At 34.6% G+C, this 23269-nt stretch overlaps 1 protein-coding gene across 1 annotated transcript in view; it reads left to right on the top strand.

Moving 5' to 3' along the window:
• LOC111612920 (cubilin-like) overlaps positions 1 to 22095 on the top strand; it is a 91117-nt gene extending 69022 nt beyond the window's left edge. The window contains exons 8-11 of the mRNA XM_023354210.1: positions 6119 to 6217; positions 6294 to 6605; positions 18683 to 18784; positions 19538 to 22095. Coding sequence (XP_023209978.1) covers positions 6119 to 6217; positions 6294 to 6605; positions 18683 to 18784; positions 19538 to 19608 — 584 coding nt within the window. The 3' untranslated portion in view covers positions 19609 to 22095. The remainder of the gene's footprint in view (positions 1 to 6118; positions 6218 to 6293; positions 6606 to 18682; positions 18785 to 19537) is intronic.
• Positions 22096 to 23269: the final 1174 nt, after the last annotated feature.

A 23269-nucleotide genomic window follows, 5' to 3' on the forward strand; every position in this document is an offset into this window, starting at 1 on the left:
GGTAATATGATTTATTGTGAACTCTCTCTCTCGGTAGAACAGATAGATCCTAGACTAGCGATAATATAAGTCATGTATTTTCCATATTACTCATCTGTATTTTTATTATTTATTAGTGTTATTGTTAATTCTGATTAAATTGTCGTTTTCTATATAAAAAGGGCCTTCTTAGTCTCTTTATTTATTCCTTATGCACAACCCACACAGAATCTTACCACTCGGGTTCTGAAAAATTAAGCCATTCAGTGACAAGGTGAGCAGGTCTAACGGATCTGACGATTAGAGGACCTGGACCTTCATCCGTATTCTCACATATTAGTGTCAGGAGTGGGGTTTTGTGCAAAATTTGGCGTCCATCTTAGACAGGTTGTCCTTCATAGACAGCTTCCGGGGTTTTTAGTACAGAAAGACCATGTTTGGTGTCTTCCTGTCCTTCCTTCTTTAAAGTAAGTAATAATTAGTCATAAGTTAGAAAATGGAGGGAGAATCTTCTAGAGGAGCCACTTTGGCAGGGAACCCTATAACCTTAGGAGGTTTAGGGGGAATGATTCCATTACAGTAGATCACCCTATAAAACCGTTTCCTATAGTTATGATTCCTATAAAAATTGTGGCATTATCCGTAAACAACGGTAAAAATAACTCCTATAATACGTAAAACGTCATCGGGCAGCCGAACTACTTACCCGCCGTCCGTAGCGCCACGCTACGGAGAGATTTCTATCGTCTGGACAGTATTATATAAATTATATATAAATTAGGTACTGTACATATAATTATATATTAATTATATATAAATTAGGTACTGTATATATAATTATATATTAACTTAATTTATTGTAACTTTATTATAATTAAATATATATTTTTCGCCGTCTAGCGTCACGCTACGGCGAGTTAGGCGACCTATCGTCTGTTTAGTACTGTAATTTTATACATTTCTTGTGAAAGAAACATTTCTTATTTAACGGCCATAAAAATTATTTATATTAATGATGTCTCCAAAGGTCAACGAAGTTTTCGCAGAAAAATAATATCAGAAATCGCGGCCGCAATTTGATGCGCTGTTCCGCGACGAAACCAAGCTTTAGCAACGGGCGTAGTCGAACGGTACACACTCGGTAAGCAATCCTACAATTTTTTGTTTATAACGTAGTTTATACGGATTATTTTCAAAAAAATATACGTATTTTGGAAATGTTGAGTCGAATTAGTCTAGAATCGATTAATTTTATGAAAGAAAACCTTTCAAACAGCCGTAGTCCGTAAACTATGATTCCTACAAAATTGATTCATAAAGAACGGAACGTATCTACCGTCTTATAGGGGGATCTACTGTACTTCCCATATATTCAAGGGATACAAGAGGGATTCGTATTACCGAATTCTTTGATGCTCTAGCTGACGTAAATAGAGTAGCTGCCTGGACCAAGTCACAAATGTTGGCTGTGGCAAGGTTAAAATTGACTGGCAATGCACGAGAATTCGCTCGCAAAGATCAAAGAATTAAAGATGTAGAAGAGTTTGAGACCTTTAAAAGGGTTATGATAGATCACTTCGAACGAATTCCATATACTTATAGGCTTCAGAAATTTTATGCATGTGTACAAGCTCGAGATGAGGATGTACAAGCTTATGCTGTTAGACTACAGTCCTTGGCTGCAGAGGTGGAGATAGAGCATGAAGGAGCTAGTGAGACAGAGATAGCAATTATAAAAAGGATCAAGAAAAAAGAATTAGATGAGAGGCTTAGAGTGCAGTTTTTAAATGGAATAGACATAAAAATTCGGCAAAGGGTCATGTCTAAAATCCCTGAGACCTTTGATGAAGCTTTGCAAGTAGCTATAAGGGAGGAGGAAATAGAAGTATTAACTTCGTGTCCTCATGGGTTTGTGAGAGTAATAAAAGATGAGGAGACTCTTGGCAATGAGGAGCAGAATGATATAGATGAACAAAAGTTATATACCAATAAGAAAATGAGAGAGAATAAATTAGTTACATTGCAGAAACAGTTAGAAGATTTTAGGGATCTAAAGAAGGTAGAAACTATTAGCGATAGAGGTGAAAGGAAATCGCATTTTTATTATAGGAGGCGAGATCCAGATAATCAAGTCTATCCCAAACAATGCCCTACAAGGAGAGATAAGAAGTTTTGGACAGGAAAATATTTCTCAATTCACTCTGATAATAAACCAGTTGTACTTATATATGCAAATAATATTCCCGTGAAAGTTCGAATAGATGAGAAGGCTGAGAGTACGCTTTTATCAAAAAGGATTACGGAAAAACTAAAACCCAATGTTTTGATGCACTATTCAATGCCATTAAAATTGGAAAATACTCCCGGTGAAGAGATTTTAGTTAGAGGCATAGCATCGCCACTATATAAATTACGAGGATATAAATTTAGCAGGATGGGGAGAATCGTGGACCCAGTGGTGACATCGCCGTGCGACGGTATCATCGGCAAAGATATCCTTGAGGGTGAAGGAATAAAAATAGACTATTTAAATAAGAAAATCATATTGGCCAATGGACGGGATGTGCACTTTTGTTCTCCTATTCCACTTGACCAAAAGAGAAGTCGCAAAGAAGAAAATTGGCGGAGATTCAGTCAGAAAGAGTCCCCGCAGTCGAATAATAATGCCGGAAAAAGGAAACCCTGTAGATTGAGTCAAAATGGAGCTAAAAAGAATATGGATTTGACGTATTCCAAGACCAGTGTAATAAGAAGTGTTCAGGTGTTTCCTCACAGAAGACGCCATAAAGAAGACGAACCTGTAATAAGTAATAGAGAAATTAAAGGGAAACAGAGTATAAAGAAAACGAATGAGATGGCTAAAGAAACAAAATTAACACGCCGTCAGAAGCAAATAGCGAAACCAGAAGTTGTTCGGGGAATTAGAGATAGGAAGAGAGAGGAGGTAAAATTACAGAAACAGAAATCCTCCGATGGACCTATACAGGAGGTCAGGAGTGAGTATAAGGGAAATCTAAATTGTTTGGGGTCCCTAGAGATTTTACAGAGGTTTATACATTTGATGATGTTTGCTTTCACTCTCATCTACGGGTTAGTCTATAAAAGGAGACTATACTGAGGACCCATATTGGAAGTAGATGAACCCCAAATAGAAGTACCATCATATAGAAGCCACATACCCATCTTTATTTTTCTAAGCCTAAGGGTTATCCAGTACTGAACCCAGAAAAATTCGAGGATCAAATCGTCATTCGGCCTATATAGTAAAATTAGATATAAGTTAATAAGTAATATAGGATACTAAGTTAGTCTAGTCATTTTTTAAAGAGAGAGCGTCCTCCTATAAATATATCTATAGAGATATATGTGTAATTGAAGAGAAATAACCCTCAGGGAAACTCAAGAACTTTCTTCCTTTGTATTTACTATTTACCACAAATTTTGTGTTATTTCTTTCCTGAGTCTTAGATAAACTCTCCATATACCAAATAGCAAGATCTACATTTGGTTAAATATTTGACCATTCCCAAGTATTTCATCAGAGAAGATGGAGTTGGTACTGATTTATCTGTAGAAAAGTTTTTCATTGTTTGTGAATAATTTATTTTGTTGTTTTCGTAATGTACATGTTTTGTATCATTTGAGTCTACGTGCTTTGGCTGCGAATTTCTGTTTTAGTGTATCAATGTATTCTGTAATGTGTGTGTTGTGATGTTCATGTTTTGTGTGTGTTTTGATTTTCTTGAAAATGTTTTTGAGTTGTTTCTTTAATTTGGGTGTTATGTTGTTTTTAGTGTATTGTGTCAGCCTGCCTAATTGCTGTCTAATGTCATTTATTTGTGTTTCTATTCTTCTCTGCCAGGCAGGCTTGTGATAGAATTGTGTTTTGTGTGTGTCTGTCTGTGAGTGTATTTTCAGTCCATGGTGTGTTACTACTGTGACTGCCCCAGCATAAACTAATGTATGAATGTCTGAGAGTGTAGAAATTGAATGAATGTAGTTTGGTAGTAAGTGAGTGTTTACATAATTTAGTGTTTTTCCTACTACCTTTGACGTGTTGATTTTCGGTATTCGTGGTCTTTGTGTGGGATCTGTGCCTGTATATTTAGTGAGTGTTTCCTGAAATATAAGTGAGAGTGTATTAACTAATTCTATGTCTACGTTATCAGTGATGGATGGGGAAGTGCCTGCAGTATCATTAGTGGTACTTGTTGTGTGTGTGCTGTAATCAGTGCTTGTTGCTGGATTATCCTGACAGGTTACGTGATCTTCATTAATGTTAAATGTTTCTGTCTGTTGATGTATTTGATCAGCAACCTGTTGTTTGATAAGTTCAAGTGTTGTTTGTGGGATAAGGTTGTTGTGTATAATTGTTCGTTTTTGATCAACAACCCTTTGTTCGGTGACAGTGAGGTGAGGATATTGTTGTGTGAATCTATGGTGTAGTTGTTGTCTGTATGCTGTCATGTTTGTTTCGAGTCTTGTGATGGTGTAGTAAGTGCGGATGATAAACTCGTTCATTTCTGTTGTCCATTTCATCCGTTGGCGTGGTTTTCCAGCCTTTGTGGTCTGTGGATGCATTGCCACAGAAACACCAAGGCTAGGTTGATTCCTCACATCTGTTGAGGGCATTGCAGTAGCCATGCTTGGGCCGGCGCTGCTTTCGCCACCGGTAACCAAGGGAGACTGGAGCCTATTTTTCGAACGTGAGCCTCTGCCTAACCCACGAACGCGGACCTTGTTAACCCGGGCGACGTCCGAGCCGGTATCATACTTAGATCTGGTTACTACCATGATAATTATCTCCACATAATGTGAGTGTGTGGTCACTCTTAGCTTCATTTCTCCCCATAGACCTTACTGGCATGAGTGTCCCTACCAGGAGCTTGTGCTCCAGCCTGCATTGCCTTATGGATCTGTAAAACTACTGGGCTCTCCCACCACGACCAGGTGGTGACCACGGGAGAGTTATTATTATTATTATCAACCCATCTTGATTATCTATGTATATAACCCATTGAACGGGTATCTGTCTGTCCGCGTAACGGTATGCCAAAAACGGGCACTAGAGGCACCCTAACAATGATTTTAAATTAACAATAAATTATTTTTATTTGTAATAGGAATTTATTATTGATATGAATTTATTATTTATACCATGGAATGGTATAAATAATTCTTATATGCCTTGCCTTATTATATGCCATGATTAACCTTGTGGCGCACGTTTATAACATCCTGTGACTCAGTGAGCGTCGCGCATTGACTCTCAGGAAATTTGTTGAAAAAATGGCGGATATGTTTAAAATTGAAGTTTACAAGCGAGGGTAAATAAACAAATTAAACTATTTTAAAGTATTTATAGAATGTTTAATACGTAGAAATACAGATCCATATGACGCGACTGGGATGGTAAGATTTACCCTTCGAATGAAGGGGTGGCGACCCCCTCTGTGCGAACAATAAATGTCTAATGAACCATACCCCTACGTGCGACCCTTCCCAAGATATAGCCTTCCGAAAATTATTCTACAGGTCATGTGATTGCCTGTTTGCCACAATTTACCCTACGAATGAGCGGGTCGGCGACCCCCCAAGTGTGGACGAGCGCATGTTATTTTTTTGCGCGGTAAGCTCCCTTTTGACCACAATGTCATGTGACCGGAAATGACATATACGAATTTTCAGGGGCTTATATCTCACGAAGGGTCGCGAGTAGAGGTAGGGTTCCTTTGACTTTATTGTTCACATGGGGCTACAGTTTGGGAGGTTGCCACCCTTTCATTCAGAAGGTAAATCTTACCATTGGGACTTTAATGGAGCTGTAGAGCATATTGATAGGAACAAAAAATTCAAAGGAACAGTGCCTTATGGAAATTTGTAAAGAACGCCCACAAGGGGGCATCCCAGGCTATTAGTATTATAAGATGTATTTTCTTTATTTACATTTTATTATTATTAAAAATATTTTATTATAATTTTTTATATTAAAGGTTTAATCTGATATAAGATTGAAATTTTTGATATATAAAATTTACTGTATCAGCTATAATTTGATAATCAACAGTGTAATAAATTTTTAAAATTATTTAAAGACATGATTATTCTATGTAAAATTTTACATCTTTGCTTCTTTTAGATAGTTATTTAATCTCCAGTCATAATACAATGTGGATATCATTTAGTAGTCAGTTTCTAATAAAAGGATCTCAGTTTCAAGCCGAAGTAAACATTTCTAGTAAGTTATATTTGTTAATCATTTAATTATTTATGTACAATGTAAATAATAAATTTTATAAATGAAAATTTTCTAGAACATGGAGGTTATTACAGAAATAATGGAAGCATAACTATTCATTCATCCAGTTTGGGAAATGACATTATTTATTTTCTTGAAGTTCAAAATAATCAACAAGTATATCTAACAGTATCAGAAGAAAGCTTTTTTACCAGTGGAATAGTTGAGATTTATGATGATTTTTCAATTAATGCATCTCTCCTAACAACATTAAGAAGCAAAAAATATTTTTATCCAATTGTGTCTACTAGTTTTAAAATGATGTTAGTTGGAAAAAATTTTGGACAAAATTCATCAATAGAATTGAATTTCAAAGGCATTGAAAAGGGTTTGTCTATTTTATATATTTGTAATTTTACAAGATAATGTCTTAAAAAATGAGAATATTAACCATTTATTTTAATTACATATTTAACATAATATGGTATAGTTGAAAGTTATTGTCTAGGACATCGTAGGAAAAAAAAACATTTTTAATGAAAATAGTATAATCTATAAAGTGACAAAGTTTAAAGTCTATCAAAATATTAATATAAATAATTTACACTATAATCTTATATAATAATGTTATATTTTGAGACAATTCTTATCAGGGCCAGATTAACCCACTTTGGAGCCCTCGACATTTTAATGGGGGACCTAATTCTTGCATTCTGTGAGAACGGGTAAGATTGGTTATAATGTAATTATCTTAATCTTCACTATCGTTACTTTTTGCCCAGCGAACCGAGTCCTTGCAGCTAGATTCTAGATTACTTAGAAAAACAGTCTTTTATATATATAAAAAAAACTATATTACATACAAATAAAAACCCAGCAAAGCGGGTCCTTGCAGCTAGTAACCATATAAAAAGCAATATATTTTTGTTTATTTGTTTATTATATACAGTTGTCTAACAGAAAAGTAAACTATCTTATTTACAAATCTTTTCAAAATAGACAGTTTGACTGGGCCCTTCAAAAAACCAGGCCTTAGACATTTGTCTCATTTGTCTATGTGATGATCCGGCCCCGATTCTTATACATTTTACAGACATTAAAAGTATTTTTAAGTTTTTAACTGTAAAAATAATGTGAAATATATATAAAATAGATTTTAAACATTATCCAAGTTAATTTGTAAAAATGTTGAATGAAAATTTATTACCTTTATTGTGAAACAGAGTGTACAGGATGTTCAGTTTAAAATTTATCCAGGCACAAAAGATATCCTTTTGAATTGCACAAATGTATGGATAAGATGCATTGGTTTTACTGCAATGTTTAAAGTAAGATAGATTAATTCAAAAAAGAGGATAGATGTTGCCTCAGAACTACTGCATGTTTTATACACAAATTTTCAACATAAGAACAAGATGAAAATTAAAAATGCAGTTGTGACAAATTATACGATGATACACTTGATGCTGCTGTCCATTAAAAGGGCTAATGTCATGTAGTTTGTTAATTGGTAGAGCATTGCTATAATGTTTTATGCTTACGAATACTACTGTGAAATGGTTACACTTTATGAGGAAATGAGACAAAATGTGCAAGAAGCAACATGTATATTTCATGAGCACTTTCCAGCTGCACCAAGACTTACACATATAAAAATATATGTTAAACATAATATATCATTTGATGCAAACATGGCCCATTTTACCAATATCTTAATGGGTTCAAAGGTTTGGCACATTTTTATGCACATCTACTTACAAACATAGGTAAAGCAACTAGAGAATTTGGATTACAGCAACCACAAATGCATCAAATTTTGCATTGTCATGACATACACCAATTCAGTTGCTCTTTGCAACTGAATCAGTGGAGAGTGTGATTTTGGTGGATTTTTTGGAGCACAGGTGCACAATAAATTCTGTTCAGTACATCAGCACCGTGAGAAGATTAAAGCACATCTTCAGTGAGTTCGCCCAGTGAAAGCTCTGGTGAATGTTCTTCTTTTGCATGACAATGCAAGATCACACAACAGAATACAAATCACTCATGAGATTGCAAAAATTGGGTGAGAAATCTTACCTCACCCACCATACAGCCCTGACTTAGCACCATCAGACTACCATTTGTCAGGCCACTAAAGGAAGCTCATTGTGGGCATCACTGTAAAGGTGAGGAAACACTGAAAAATTTTGTTTGCCATTGGCTGAGTAAGAAAGTGATTTTTATCAGGCACGAATACACATCCTTGTTAAAAGATGGACAAAAACTATTGAAAAGGATGGAGATTATATTGAAAAGTGAGAACTTAATCATAAAAGTTGTGGCTAAATGCTGTATAAATTTCACTTAGTTTTCTTGTAAAATAAAAGAGAAATAAAATTGGATGCATTACTTTTTCACTGACTCTTCATACAACTGATCAGAATCAGATATCTTGGTCTAACAGATTTGATTAAAGTTACTAAAGGTGTATTGCAGGGGATGCATTGAGTCCCACATTATTTAATATCTACATAAATAGATTGATTATGATTAACTCATTGATTGAATCAAATAATGTAAGTATTAATATTGAAGCTACAGAATTACATTTGTTTCTCTACACTGACAACATTGTTATCCTTGTAGATATGCAATATGACCTACAAAGATCCAAATAATTGAAAAATATTGCAATGATTACTTTTTAAATATACATTTAGATAAAACTAAAATTATAGTTTTTAAAAATGAACTTTTTTATCTTTGGGTGTTGTTAAATGGTATCAGGAAAATGCAATAATACAGACTTCATTTTTATATACCTAATTTGGAGTCCCATTTTCTTATACTGGTAGTTCCCAACAGGGTTGGTAATGCCACCAGTAGGGCTTTTTGGTGCAAGGAAAATTTAGGGGGTGTTGAGGATCAACTGCGATCCTCCCAGGCAATACTCGCAAGAATGCACTAAAAAGTTTGATTAATACTAAAAATCATTGTATGCATGTTTCAACAAATAGTTCTAAATGTTTTTTAAGCAAGATCAGTCTGTATTAAAAGTAGATATTGGTACATTATAGCTTTGTTCCTAATACCTTTTTGATTAGTACGTGAACAAGTTGCAGCAGTGCAGTGCACCACACAGAACATGACAGTGTGTGTGTGTGTATGTTCTGGCTCAATCAACAAAACTTATATTTCTTGATCAAGCTTATATGTAGTCATGTCAAGGACATCCTGGAATATTGAAATTTAAGAATGATATAGCTTATTTAACTGATTTATATAATAAATTTAATAAAACAAATCTACAGTTGCAAGGAGATGATTTGAATTTGATTAAAAGCAAAGGCAACTATTTCTGAATTAGTGCCAAAACTTGCCTTGTACAAACAAAATTTAGGTTGAAGACAATTCTATCAGTTTCCAAATCTTTCCTCTGTGGAAACAAATAGTGGTAACATTGTGGTATTTTGCTAACATTTGAAAGCACTTGAAGAAGATTTTACAAATAGATTTCAGGATGTCCTTGACATGACTACTCAAGATTGGGGACTAGAATCTTTCTCAAACCTACAAACAGCAGAATTATCACTACAGGAGGCGTTGGTAGAATTGTGAACAAATGAAGAGTTAAAATTGAAATTAAAAAATGGATATCAAGAATTTTGGCTTAAAAGACAAATTCCAGTATTATATCCAACTTTATGGGCTGCATCAAAGAAGTTTTTAATTGCATTCACATGATCATATTTAGCCGAAAGAGAATTTAGCATAGACAGCAATTTAATAATAAACTTTCTACAAACCTATAACCAATGTGAAATATGTTCAATTGCTTAGGCTAACGTTTTCAGATCCCACTGGATCCTTCATCAGGCTATGTTCCATTTGTAACTATCCGTTAGAATGCCAGCTGTCTTTGGAACGAAATTTCAAATATCGTATTTCGAGTTCCATTTGGAATCACATGCCTTCCAACTCGAAACTTCGGTTGCTACGTAACGATCTTCTATTTGTATGTCGGATTATGTATTTCTATGAATAAATTTGTTTGAGTGTGTCGGAAGTCGGAGAAAATGCGTGTAGCTATTTTTAACTTATAAGTACCGATGTCGTTTTAATTTGAATCTCCTTTCTGTATTAGGGCTTGCCATGCCAAAGATAATGTGATTTCATCTTTGGAATTAATGGGGGTTAATGAGTTGTAGGATTTGCATATTTCTATTTGCAAATGTCGAATATACAAAAAGGATATTACAGATGGATGGCCACCTACAAAGTTAAAAACATCAAGAAGTCAGCACGAGTGTATTGATTCAAAGAGGACATATCAAGCGCGATTAGATGGAGCCGCGATAATAACATCACATTCACTAAGGCTGATAAAACCAAGGCATTGATAGTGATGAAAAGGGAAACTTACGAAAGGGAGTTGTATGAATATATCGAGGATACCAAATGTGTTGAGCAGGAAACCGGAGTGATTGAAAAACTCCACGACAGAGTTAAACGCTTTTCAGGCTTGAGATTGGTGAAGAGGCTAGGGATGCAGGATATAGTCATGGACGCACCAGACACCCCCAAACTGTTCGCATTTGCGAAAACCCATAAACAAGGGCAGAAGCTAAGATCTGTTGTTTATAAAGCTAAATCTCACACCCGCAAATTGGAGGCAGCTTTGCATCACATCATCTCACCACAGTTACAAGGATACCGATATACTATTTCCAGTTCGAATGAATTAATAGAAATCCTTAAACATACTGAGCAACCGGCTTACATATCAATCATGGATTTCTGTTCATTATACCCTTCCATTGAGATGCCATTTTGTTTTTGTGCCATCAGAGACTTCCTTTTGCAATACGTGAATGATGAACGGTTACACCAACAAATTCTGGAGTTGGCACACCTGGTATGCTACTACTCTGTGTTCCAGTTCAATGGAATCACTTATAACCAAGGCAGAGGTGTACCTATGGGTAGTGCGGTCTCAGGAGATCTATGTGAACTTGTCATCCGACAATTGGAGGAAGAGATAATTCCAAATTTCTTCAACAGCATCATTTTATACAAGCGTTACGTCAATGATGTCATTATACTGTGGAGGAATGACCCTGACATCAACCTCTTTGTGGATCAGGTAAACAACCACCCTTATGGCCTAACTATCGAGCTGGAACAGCATAGTGATTTCACGGTCCACTTTCTGGATGTGAGCATTGCAATTAGAGGGTCTAGCATAAGCACATCTATATACCGCAAGGAATCGGACTTCCCAACGTATATACCGGCGGACTCGTGCAACCCGATCGGATACAGATTGGCAGCATTTAGGGCACTTGTCAAAAGAGCACGCATGCACTGCTCTACACAGAGGGCATTGGATAAAGAAATGAGATATCTCCAAAAGGTGGCCAGCCTACATGGCTTCAACAACATAATACAGAGATTGGCAAGACAATACAACGCCGGAATACCACCGTCTGCTGCCACTAATGGGGATAGCATACAACAGGAACAGCGTATCATACCGGTCACATACAACCCGATCTTAGATTCCGTGTATCATAGAATCGCGAGACAACAAGGAGTGCGCATAGCATACAGAAGATGCCTGTCTATTTTTCATCTTCTACGCAATGAGAAAGACAAGCCAGATCAAGACAAACTTCCTGGGATGTATGCAGTGCCTCTCACCGACCATAGATGTGACAGAGAATTAGTATACATTGGAGCCACGAAAAGGGCAGTTGGGGTAAGATGGAAGGAACACCGAAAGGACATTATACACAACAGATGTACCACCGCTTTATCTGTATATGCATCGGATCTGGAGATATCTGCAGACTTCGCGAGGGCCAAACTCCTTATCACAACATCACATGTGGACCAACTCAGATGGTTAGAACAAATAGAAATATGCAAAGCCTACAACTCATCAACCCCCATTAATTCCAAAGATGAAATTACGTTATCTTTGGCATGGCAAGCCCTAATACGGAAAGGAGATTCAAATTAAAATGGCATCGGTACTTATAATAAGTTAAAAATAGCTACACACATTTTCTCCGAATTCTGACACACTCAAACAAATTTATTCATAGAAATACATAATCCGACATACAAGTAGAAGATCGTTACATAGCAACCGGAGTTTCGAGTTGAAAGGCACGTGATTCCAAATGGAACTCGAAATACGATATTTGAAATTTCGTTCCAAAGACAGCTGGCATTCTAACGGATCGTTACAAATGGAACATAGCCTGATGAAGGATCCAGTGGGATCTGAAAACGTTAGCCTAAGTAATTGAACATATTTCACGCTGGTTATAGGTTTGTAGAAAGTTTATTATTATATTCTTCCGGTGTGTGTCGATTATTTATTTAGACAGCAATTTACTAACAAAGATAAGAAACAGGTTATCAATAGTGGAACAGTGCAATTTAAGGTTGCTGATGACAAATATGGCACCAAATATCGAAAAATTAGGGTCATTACACCAAGCTCGGCCCTCTCACTAATAATAATACAGTAAGACCCTGATTAATGCTGATTCAATATAACACAGTCTGCTCAAAGACTAAAAAAAAGCTCAAAATTTATGCTGATTCAAATTATTGTGGTATTTTATTGATTAATATATAATACGATTATTCCCAAACATGAACCAATCAGCAAAAGGTGGTAATTTATCATAGTGCTGTACTTTCCTTAAATATATGTTTTTTTTGGTGCAATTTTGGAAAAAAAAATATAACATCATGCATGCCATATGCAGTATCAACTTTGCTTGGCAAGTATTAACTGATAAATGCACTAACGAAGTGTGGAAGAAGTTATGGCTGAAGGTATCGAAGAATTCTCAATGAGAAAAACCTATCTCTGTATTGTTAGGTTGACCAAATTGTCAACCTAATCAATACGGCAGGACTAGGATGTAGACGAGCAGGATATTGAGGAGTTACTGCAGGTTACTGGTGAGAGCCTTACCAACAATGACCTTTGAGAACTGGCAGAACAAGGAATTCATGTAGAACTGGAAAATAGTGATTCTGAAAGCGAAGAATCCAAAGAATTTCTCTACAGATTTCCTTAGTAAAAGTTTGATAACGATAATCGAAATCATCGATCAAATTGTAGCAAACAATCCAGGTTTTGAAAGGAGTGCAAAAACAAAACGGGGCATTTTGGATGTGATCTTCTGCTACCGACATTTGCTTAAGGAAAGAAAAAAGCTACAAATTAAACTACACAACTTTACTGCAAAAAAACAAGAATTTCAGAAAAGCCAAGACTTTCGTCCCAAAAAATGAACTTTAGATTTCTGTGTGTGTATATATGTTTATGTGTTATTTAACATACATTATTATGCAAATTAATATAAAAACAAGTAAAATGGCAAAATTGTATTTGGGACAAGACTATGTCTCGGAGACTCACTACTAAGCGGAATCACTTTGGCACAAGGTGGGTCTTGTTCTCATTTTCCAATCTTCTTTGGTATTGCTGGTTTTGAGCGCAATCTTTCAAACTTTGCCAGCCATGACCACAAGGTCATCCACAATGCATTTTCGATGAAATTAACCTATCCAATTTCGAAATTTCTCTCCGTTGTGTGTCAGCCCAGGTTGAATTTTTGTCAATGCTTGACAAAAATTTCCTGTTTTTGAAAAAATTAATATTTTTATTTTGCACAAACAAAATACAGTTTAATCCAATTATAACATATTGGATGTAACAACAACCTTAATATAATGTCAAATTTTTATTGGTCTCACGATTTTACTATGATATAATATGTTTGCACTTCATGCCGACGTTTACTATCACTATAATACTTAAGTGCAGTGGCATTACAGGAGTGGAGTCCCAGACACAGAAATTTATCTGACTTTTGGAGAAAGATCTTATCCGCTAGCACTTTCAGTAGTGTAAAACTACCATCATCAAGCAGTATATAGAATATGATAGTTTAAAGCTTTCCGAACGATATTCTGATGGTTTTACAAATTTTAATATTGAATATTTTGAATGATGTTTCTGACGGTTCAGCTGATTATGGTTTTCGAATGTTATTTAAAAGTTCTTACATCATAGCGCATAGATAAGAATGATAATAAATAAAAGTATCATAGTGAGAAATGGCAGTAAAAGAGCTTAGTTCATGCATGTAGTGCGCACCAAGGCAAAATAAGCATGTGAGCAAGAAAGGAGTATTAATATCTTGGGTTGAGTTGTTTGAAAGCTGTTATCCAAATTTGTGGGACTCCACACCGTGCAACTCCCCAACTTTCAAGCTCCCACAAATTGTGGACAATTGTCCTAGCCATCCCCAAAATAAGTCATCTTACAAATGTAAAACTGGTATTTTGGTCTCCAAACACTATGTCAAAAATTAAACCTTTTGACTGAGACATAATCAAAACATTCAAAATGCACTACTGAGTCCAGCTTCTACAGTAGGTCATTGCTAAAATGTCCATCTGCTGCATCAGTTACTGTTCTGGATGGTATTCTCTGGGTTACTTCTGCTTAGAATAAAGTTCAGCCTGAAACACTTCAGAAGTGCTTCAAGAAAGCTAAATTTGTTTCAACTTGAGCATGATGTTGCACCAAACAGCCCATCTTCCATGGTGGAATTTGAGGGAGTAGATTTTGTGGGTTTTGTTGCAGTGGATAAGAACATGGCAATCTGCAATGAACCTGACCTAAAAGCAAATTTTCAATTAGCATTAATCAAAGCACAATTTAGCAGAAAAGCACCGGAAGCAATTGAAGTAAAAGAATTAAGTGAGAAGAACCTAGAAATTGATTGCAGATATTCCAAATGAAGAGGATGTCAATCATTTGATAATGCAGTTAGTTATTTGCCAAGGAAAAATGCTTAGGTATGCTGAGTAGTATAGCCAGTATTGAGAATGCTTTCTCCACTTACCTTCATATAAAGAATAAGAAACAGACTAAAATTGACTTTTTTATTTTTTTTTCCAAACCATGAGAAAACAATACATATGCAAATGTATTGATTTTGTATGATACAGTATTGTATGAATGATTTTCTTGTGTTTTCACAGTGTGTGTTTCTGTATGACATTCTCTAATAAAAGCTGTACAATAAAACAAAGTGTGTCTACTTATCAGTACAGTTGTTCTATATTTTGACCAGTTTCCTTTAGTCCCTTGGGTGGTCAACTTTCAGAGGTCTTACTGTATATAAATCTATCTTTTTATTCTTAAAATGGCTCATGCTATTGTCAAAAGATATAACTTATTTAATGGTAATTTGAAATAAATAAAATGTTTATTTAAAAATTTATGAATTTTATAATTATAATTAGTTTTTGTGTGTGTGTGTGTTATATACACAGGGTTGTTAAAAAAATAACTTCTCCAACTCAAGAGGGTTCTGTAGCATGTTCCACTGCTAAAAAGGAAACATTTGGAAAATAGGTTGTCCAAACTCACCATTTATTAAATAAAAATTTTTTGTGCAAGAAGTCACCAATAAGTGGTGCCAGAGTTATGGAAATCAGTTGTAAATGTTCAATATGTCCTCCATTCACAAGAATATTTTCCATTGCTGAACTCAATGAGTCCACTTTAATTGTGAGAATATGCTGACAAATACTGTCCTTTAGATCTGACACAGAATCACATTGTAAAGTACTATATTATTTTTCTGACTTTTCTAACAATTATCGACATGACTGTGTGCCAGAAATAGCTGTTACCTAACGGGTACTTTATGCGGATTCACGTTAATGTGCCAAGCCTGGACTTTAAGCATGCACCGAATTAAATAATGACAAAGTTAGTCAAAAACAATCCAATATTTAATAAAAATTCTAGTAATAACTATATACAAAATGTAGTAAAAATCAAATAACAATTTATTCAACGTAAATCAATAAAAATCAACCTGACAAAACTCAAATCAATCTATTTTCTAACTTAACTATTCCCCTTTGGAATTTGACAAAAAATTCAAAGACTTAACTTATGTACAATGATTCTTATGAATTAAAGGTCCTAATTGTCACCTCAATATACTAGGAACCTTTTTCCTCAACTCTCAAGACTTTCTCTAATCTTCATCCACAAATCAAATAACTTCAAAATTGCCTTGGAACTACTTTATCCTATCAGACACATCTCTCTCGTTTGCTGCTACGAAGCTCACCACGCTCATTGCTAACAGAAACTCACCTCGGTCATCTTCACTTGAGGTTTGGTCTTTATACTGTCAGGTGATGTCACAATTCTGAGTGAGATCACTCCCTTCATTTACATACTTATTTGCTAACAATAAAAACTATGTTTGTCTGGCAGCCTATTGTCCGACAATACTTGCTAAACTTTTACATTATTATTATTATTTTTTTTTTTTTGGGATGTTTTATTCTTTAAGGTTTAGCAAGTTCCTAAGTTGTGCTTGTGGGGTCTCCCCCCTTTTCTCGGTGCGGACTTACTTTTTTCTGCTTGGGAGCACAAATGTGAGCGAGTTTTATCTATGGTGCTTTTCTCTCATCGGTGAGTTGGTTTCTCTTCTATTTTTAAGTTTCTAAGGCGAGTGGTGAGGAAACCTTTGTCCTAACAAAACATAAGCCGCAAACAAAAATAGAATAAAAGCAAAAATAAAATAACGCTCAGACTTGGTTCCTTACAACATCTTTCATGATAGACCTGTTCTTTCAAGGAACTCCATTACCAGAAGTCACATGGGTTGAGATCAGGTGAATGAAGAGTCCAAGCTGTTGGGAAGTAATGGATGATCACCCATCCACCTGTGAAACTGCCTTAACACACATTGAACAGAGTACATGATGTGGGGTGGTGCATTATTTTGCATGAATATGGTATTCTGAAGGCACTTATATCATTGAAGCCCTGGGATCACAAAAGTCATTATCATGTTAAGATACCATTCTCCAATGATGGAACAGTTTGAACCCCAGTGCATAGATCTGTCATCACCTATCAGTGACATTTTGTATAAAAAATTTTTATTTAATAAATTGTGACTGCAACATCTGAATTACTGTACCTGTTGTCCAAATGTTTCATTTCAAGTAGTAGAACACATTTCCGAGTCCTATGAGTTGGGGAAGTTATTTTTTTAAATAACCCTGTACTTTAATTAAAACTATTATAAAAACAGTATTTGTCATATATGTAAACCTCCAAGGAATAACCCACACCAAACTGCCCTTGACCTAGTTCGGTCACTCCTTACCTTTGACTTTTGTTGCGTTTCTTTGTCTCTGAGATGTCGTTTGTTAGCTGTAGTGAGGCACAAAGTTACATTTGTATTATAATAAAGTTAATTACATATGCTAACGAGTAGTTTATTTTCAGAGACACCTTATTTTTATTTTTACTTTATTTTTCTAGCTTTCTACTATTGGCTTTCTGTTGATCTATTCAGCTAAACTTTTCAGGATAGGTTTTAATTAGAACAAATATTATATTACATAAAGCTTTTGTTACATTTGCATTATTTACATTTTAGTTTTTAATATAAAGAAAAGTCAATTTGTAAAAACAAACATTTAATTAAATTTATCACATTTATTTTTTAATAAAAATATTTTTTGCTTTCATTAACAAATAATGTACAATTGATAAACTCCAAAATACCTTTAAAATGCAGTCTATTTTAAAACTTCTCAAACGTTTTCGGTCAGATTAACAGACCTTCTTTAGGATCAAACTAATAGAATTTAAATTTGCCAAATGGAAATTCCAAAACATTCTATAATCTTCTCATACTCAATTGCGCATGTCCATTTTTATAATTGTAATGCCGCCACTTTCCATGCTGATGCTATTTTGTTTGATTCTCGAAAATTTATATTTTGCCCTTTTTCTCTGTATTTGAAAATGTGCCAGGCTTCTGCATATTTTAGATGTCTTCTATTTTCAACCTTTTGTATGACATCTGTCTTGCTCCATTTGATTTCAATCTTTTTCTGCTTGTATTAAGGCTTTTACTTTATTTTGCTTAAGTCCTACATCTCTTGCGAGCTTTGTGATGTATTCCAGCTCTTTACGTGTGTCATGAATTTTGCTACAATAAGTGTATGCTATTTTAATCAGTGCTCTAAATGCTGATTAAAAGAACATTTACAAATACAGAGAAAAAGGGCAAAATATAGATTTTCGAGAATCAAACAAAATAGCATCAGCATGAAAAGCGGCGGCATTACAATTATAAAAATGGACATGCGCAATTGAGTATGAGAAGATTATAGAACATTTTGGAATTTCCATTTGGCAAATTTAAATTCTATTAGTTCGATCCTGAAGAAGGTCTGTTAATCTGACCGAAAACGTTCGAGAAGTTTTAAAATAGACTGCATTTTAAAGGTATTTGGAGTTTATTAATTGATTATAGTAATGCAGGTAGAGATATAAATAATGTACAGTACATGTACCGAGTTTTATTAGTAATTTTTCTATATTTACTATTTCATGTAAAGGTTGTCATAAAATAACACTTGAAAATAATGGAGTTTATTCAGTAATTGGTAATTGCAACAGGACTTGTTCCTGGATTATTCCTCCTAAAGAACAGGATGAAAGTAAGTATAAGCATCTATAATATGTCAATGATTTTGAAAGTGACCTAAGTCATGTATTTCTCATTTTGAGATATTTAAGATTTTGTGTTTGGATGTATAAATATTTTATAACTATATAACAAAATATTTCGTTGAGTATCTGCTCGTATAATGTAAATATTTTCTATGATTGTAAAATTTGATTTGTAAGTTATAAGTAAATGTGTTATTACAGAGGTCAAATGACAGACCATTTTCAAAATTAATTGTATATTAATGAAAAATAATGAATTTTATTAGAAAAAGTTAGATATGAACATGCTCGTTTACATTTTACAATCATGATTTTGATTAATTTTTTTTATTCTTTTTTAAATTTTTTTAATGTGTTCTTTAGTTTTGAGTACTTCAAAATATTCCTGATAAATTGGCAGGATGTAAGCAATCAGTCCATCATTTCGTTATATGTTTTCTGTTATTGTTCTGATGGTAATGTGAGGAAGTAGATAGGATGACATCACTCACATGGTGAAGAAATACAAATTCTAGAATTTACGTGAAGGAAGATGTATCATTTTCCGACAAGGAAGTCAAACTGGAAATAAACTTTATTAACTTTTCTCTAGAAATTTATGACTTTAGGCTTTGTAAAGCTTTCAAAAAACATCAAATATTAATTTTTCGAATAATTAAAATAACAGTTCCAGATCCTCATATCAACTTGTAATGGAAGCAATTGAATATTTTGATATAATTTTTGCTTTTCTCTTTTAGGTGAAAAATCTAAAACATGGAATTTGGCATATTATCCAAAGATATCTTATAGAATATTTTATATGGTATAGTTTTTAGAAATCTCAATCATTGTATTTGTGTAGTTCTTGCTGACAAAGTTATAATCAATAGTATCTGACTCAAGCGAAAATTCACACCAAAGGCGTTAAGGAGCATTTTAAGGAACATTTTATTTCCGTCTGGAACTTTCGACAAAGATATGAACATCGTCTTCAAGTAGTAATTAAAAATGAACAGATTTCAAATGGTTTAAATTTAAATGATAACAGCATTAGCCATTTGGAACATAACATTAATAACAAGTAAATTTAAAACATTAATTTGAAATGCGTGACATTATATGTAAATTACAATAGTATCTGTAAAAACCAGATAAGAATAAAGGAATGTGGGGCAAGAGTATGAACTGAATTTTTTGTCTTGTTTTACATGTTGTGTGCAACATTAAATGTTGTGGCTGTATGTCATAGTATAATTTTCACTTAGTCATAGTTTAGAATCTTTCCTTCATTCTTTGTTCTTTCTTACTCTAGTCCTTTGGGAGGTGAGAGCCAATTCATGGAACCACATGAGCAAAGAGGGACAAGGCTACCTGAGGGCATGTTTGGAAAAAGAGGAATCTTTTTCTCTGCTGGCCTTCTGGAAGTAAAAATAATGATGAAGATGCTGAATGTTGTCAAGTATCAGCAAGAATGGTGAAACCAAACTGGCATGAGAAGAATCAATGAACTTAATGAAGCGAATCTCAAATTTAGAAAAACAAAGACAACGACTCAAAATCAGTCCAAGTGAGTTCTATGTGGCCTCTCATGGAAGTTGTGTAACATTTGTACATCTTGGGTATTCAATTCTGTTCTGTTAACTATCTCGCTATTTCTTCCCTACCCTTTTGGACTTCCTTCTTCCTTAGTATAAGGAAGAAGGAAGTCCAAAAGGGATAGTCCAAAGAAGGAATAGTTATAGCATTATCTGAGCTTGGTTCTTTGTATGTCTCATGATATTTTGTCTGCCAACATTTTGGATTTTTTGGGTGATGCCATGTTACTGCTTATAGTTTTGAGTTTGAATCCTTAAGAACCAGTATCTTTTTTGCAAAAGTACTTTGTTCCACCATCTGCTGTGCGTGACTCTTTATTCGGTATATTTGCCATCATCGGCTAACAATATTTTCATCTTTAACTTTACTATGGTCTGGTAAAAGAATCAAAAGCTTTGGAGATGTCAATATAAATGGTATATGCAAGCAATTTTTCTTCTTTATAATTTAGAACAGTTGCCTTTGCTTTTAGTAAATTACCTGTTGTGGAAGGGTATGCTTGTATGTAGATTGACTAAGGAAACATGACAAGAATATTTAGCAACAGTATTTTATTTCATATATTTGAACAAGTTTTTTGTGAATTTCAACTCTATAATCAACAATTACAACATGGCTTCTAATAATGATTAATGGTGGGAATGACAAAAGATATACCATTCGCAACAAATAAGTACAAATGATACCTGAAAGCATATAACTAATGCATATATACTAACTTAAAAACTAGGGGAAGATCAGAGATGATAGGGAGAGTACAATATTTGGGAAAATAGAATATAGTAAAGAGTGAAATACCCAGGGTTTTGCTGGACTTCACAATTTGGGTAGGATGCCACATTGAAGCTTTTCTGGAAAGTCTCTCCTTGTTGTCTTCATTAAGTTTCTCCTTACACCTAGTATCTACACTTTTTATCGTAACTACAATATAATCCAACATTTTTCTCGGACTGCTTGAATTCTCCAGTCGTTGATATTTACAACCTGAAGCACCACATTCGACATCTGTCCACCTTGAGGTCTGGGGCAAAGAATCTCTCTTTCTTCCACTCACTGGCCCTCAGGGCCTCCTTTCTTTCATTGTTATTCCTGGTTTCAAGAATTGGTCATCATCACCCAAGGGAAAGAAAGGAAAGTTCTGGAAGCAAGAAAAAACAAAGAACAAAGGAGAGGACTAAAACTATACTTAAATTAATACATACAAAATGGAGTACTGCCACATGTGCAATGTTGAATAAGTGATAATTAATGCCTGAATTTTTATGTAGGGGAAAAAGGGTGTGAATTAGGCTGAAAAGGGTCAGAAATAAGTGCAAAAAATTTACATTTCAGAAAACACAACTAGTATTCAAATAAAAATTTGTTACAGTACATGATATTTATCATTTCATTGTTTTTCTGTAAAGTTCATTTGCTTGTCTGCTAATAAATGCTTATGTATGGAGAAAGATCTTTCTACCTCCATGGAAACAAGTATTTCATGTCTGCAATGAATGAATTCTTGAATTACTGGGTTTTTCCAAATTGACTGCTTGAGCATTTCTTTTGCAAATTCCTCTAAATGGACCAGAGTTTATTTCATTATTCCCCACTGATATTTCATAGTATTTCCAGTTTCTTCCAAACTTTTTATTGCCATTACTAAGAATTTAAATACAGTCGACCCCCCCTATAACACTGGTTCCAATAGTTCTGATTCCTATATCACGGCAAAAAAATTGTGACTGTATTTGTATAAAAAATCTTGTATAATTCGGTAAAACGTCATCGCCGACTAGTGTTGTGACAGGATTGGTTGAACCTAGATCAATAGCGGATATTGTACAAACCATTGAGTTTAAACGAGCAGCGGACCTACTAAAAACCATTTATTATTTAATGTCCATAAAAATTATATTTATATTAATGATGTCTCCAAAGTTCAGCGAATTTTTCGCAAAAAAAAAATAATTTATTGGGAAGCACGCGAACGCCATTCAATGACAATCTCCACGATGAAAACAAGCTTAAGAAATGGTGTAGTCAAACGGTGCACACTCAGTAAGTAATCCTACAATTTTTTGTTTATAGCATAGNGGGTACTGCTGCAGTGCGAATAAGCTCGCGCGATGAGCGCCCGGAATGCTGCTAGCTTATACTTAGGCGGGTCGTGTGAATTCCATGGGATAAATATCGGGTTGTATGTAGGCTTTCTATAGATTTTAGTGAGAAAATTCCCTTTGCTGTCAATTTGTATATATAAATCCAGAAAGTGTATGCATGTATTACTTTCTTGCTCTAGTTCAATTTCGAGGCCGAACTTGTTGTCGTTAACGCTCTTTATGAAATGCTGTAAGTTGGGTTTGACACTCCATAAAATAACCACGTCATCGACATACCTTGCATATAGTAGGATTTGAGTTTCGTAACTGGGCACAATGGTATTCTCTAGCGTTCTTAACACCATCTCACATAATGTACCCGCCATTGGGCTTCCCATGGCGACGCCCTTCTGTTGCGTGTACGTGACGCCTTTAAAGTTAAAAATAGAAGAAAAAGTTGCTAGATGCGTCAACTCTAAAATATGCTTTCTCTTCTTTTCTGGATGCTTGATCTTGCTTAAAAGGAAATCCCGTAAATGGCAAAAACATGGTTCTAACAGGATGGAAGGGTACAACGCCTTGAAATCCAATACGGTCATATACTTAACTTCTTGGGACTTTATATTTGCCATTTTTCGTATAAGCTCTAACGGTTGTTTTACGCTATATCGATGTGGGGGTGAGTACTTGTGAATGAACTCATTGAGCAATCTTTCCAATAAAATTGTGGGGGCGCATCCTTTATCAACGACAGGCCTTAAGCTTTTATCCTTTTTATGGATTTTGGCAAATCCAAATAGCCTAGGTGCTGAC

The sequence above is a fragment of the Centruroides sculpturatus genome, unplaced genomic scaffold (genome assembly GCF_000671375.1).
Source record: "Centruroides sculpturatus isolate CEXI.00-Female unplaced genomic scaffold, Cexi_2.0 scaffold1850, whole genome shotgun sequence".
Taxonomy (NCBI): domain Eukaryota; kingdom Metazoa; phylum Arthropoda; class Arachnida; order Scorpiones; family Buthidae; genus Centruroides; species Centruroides sculpturatus.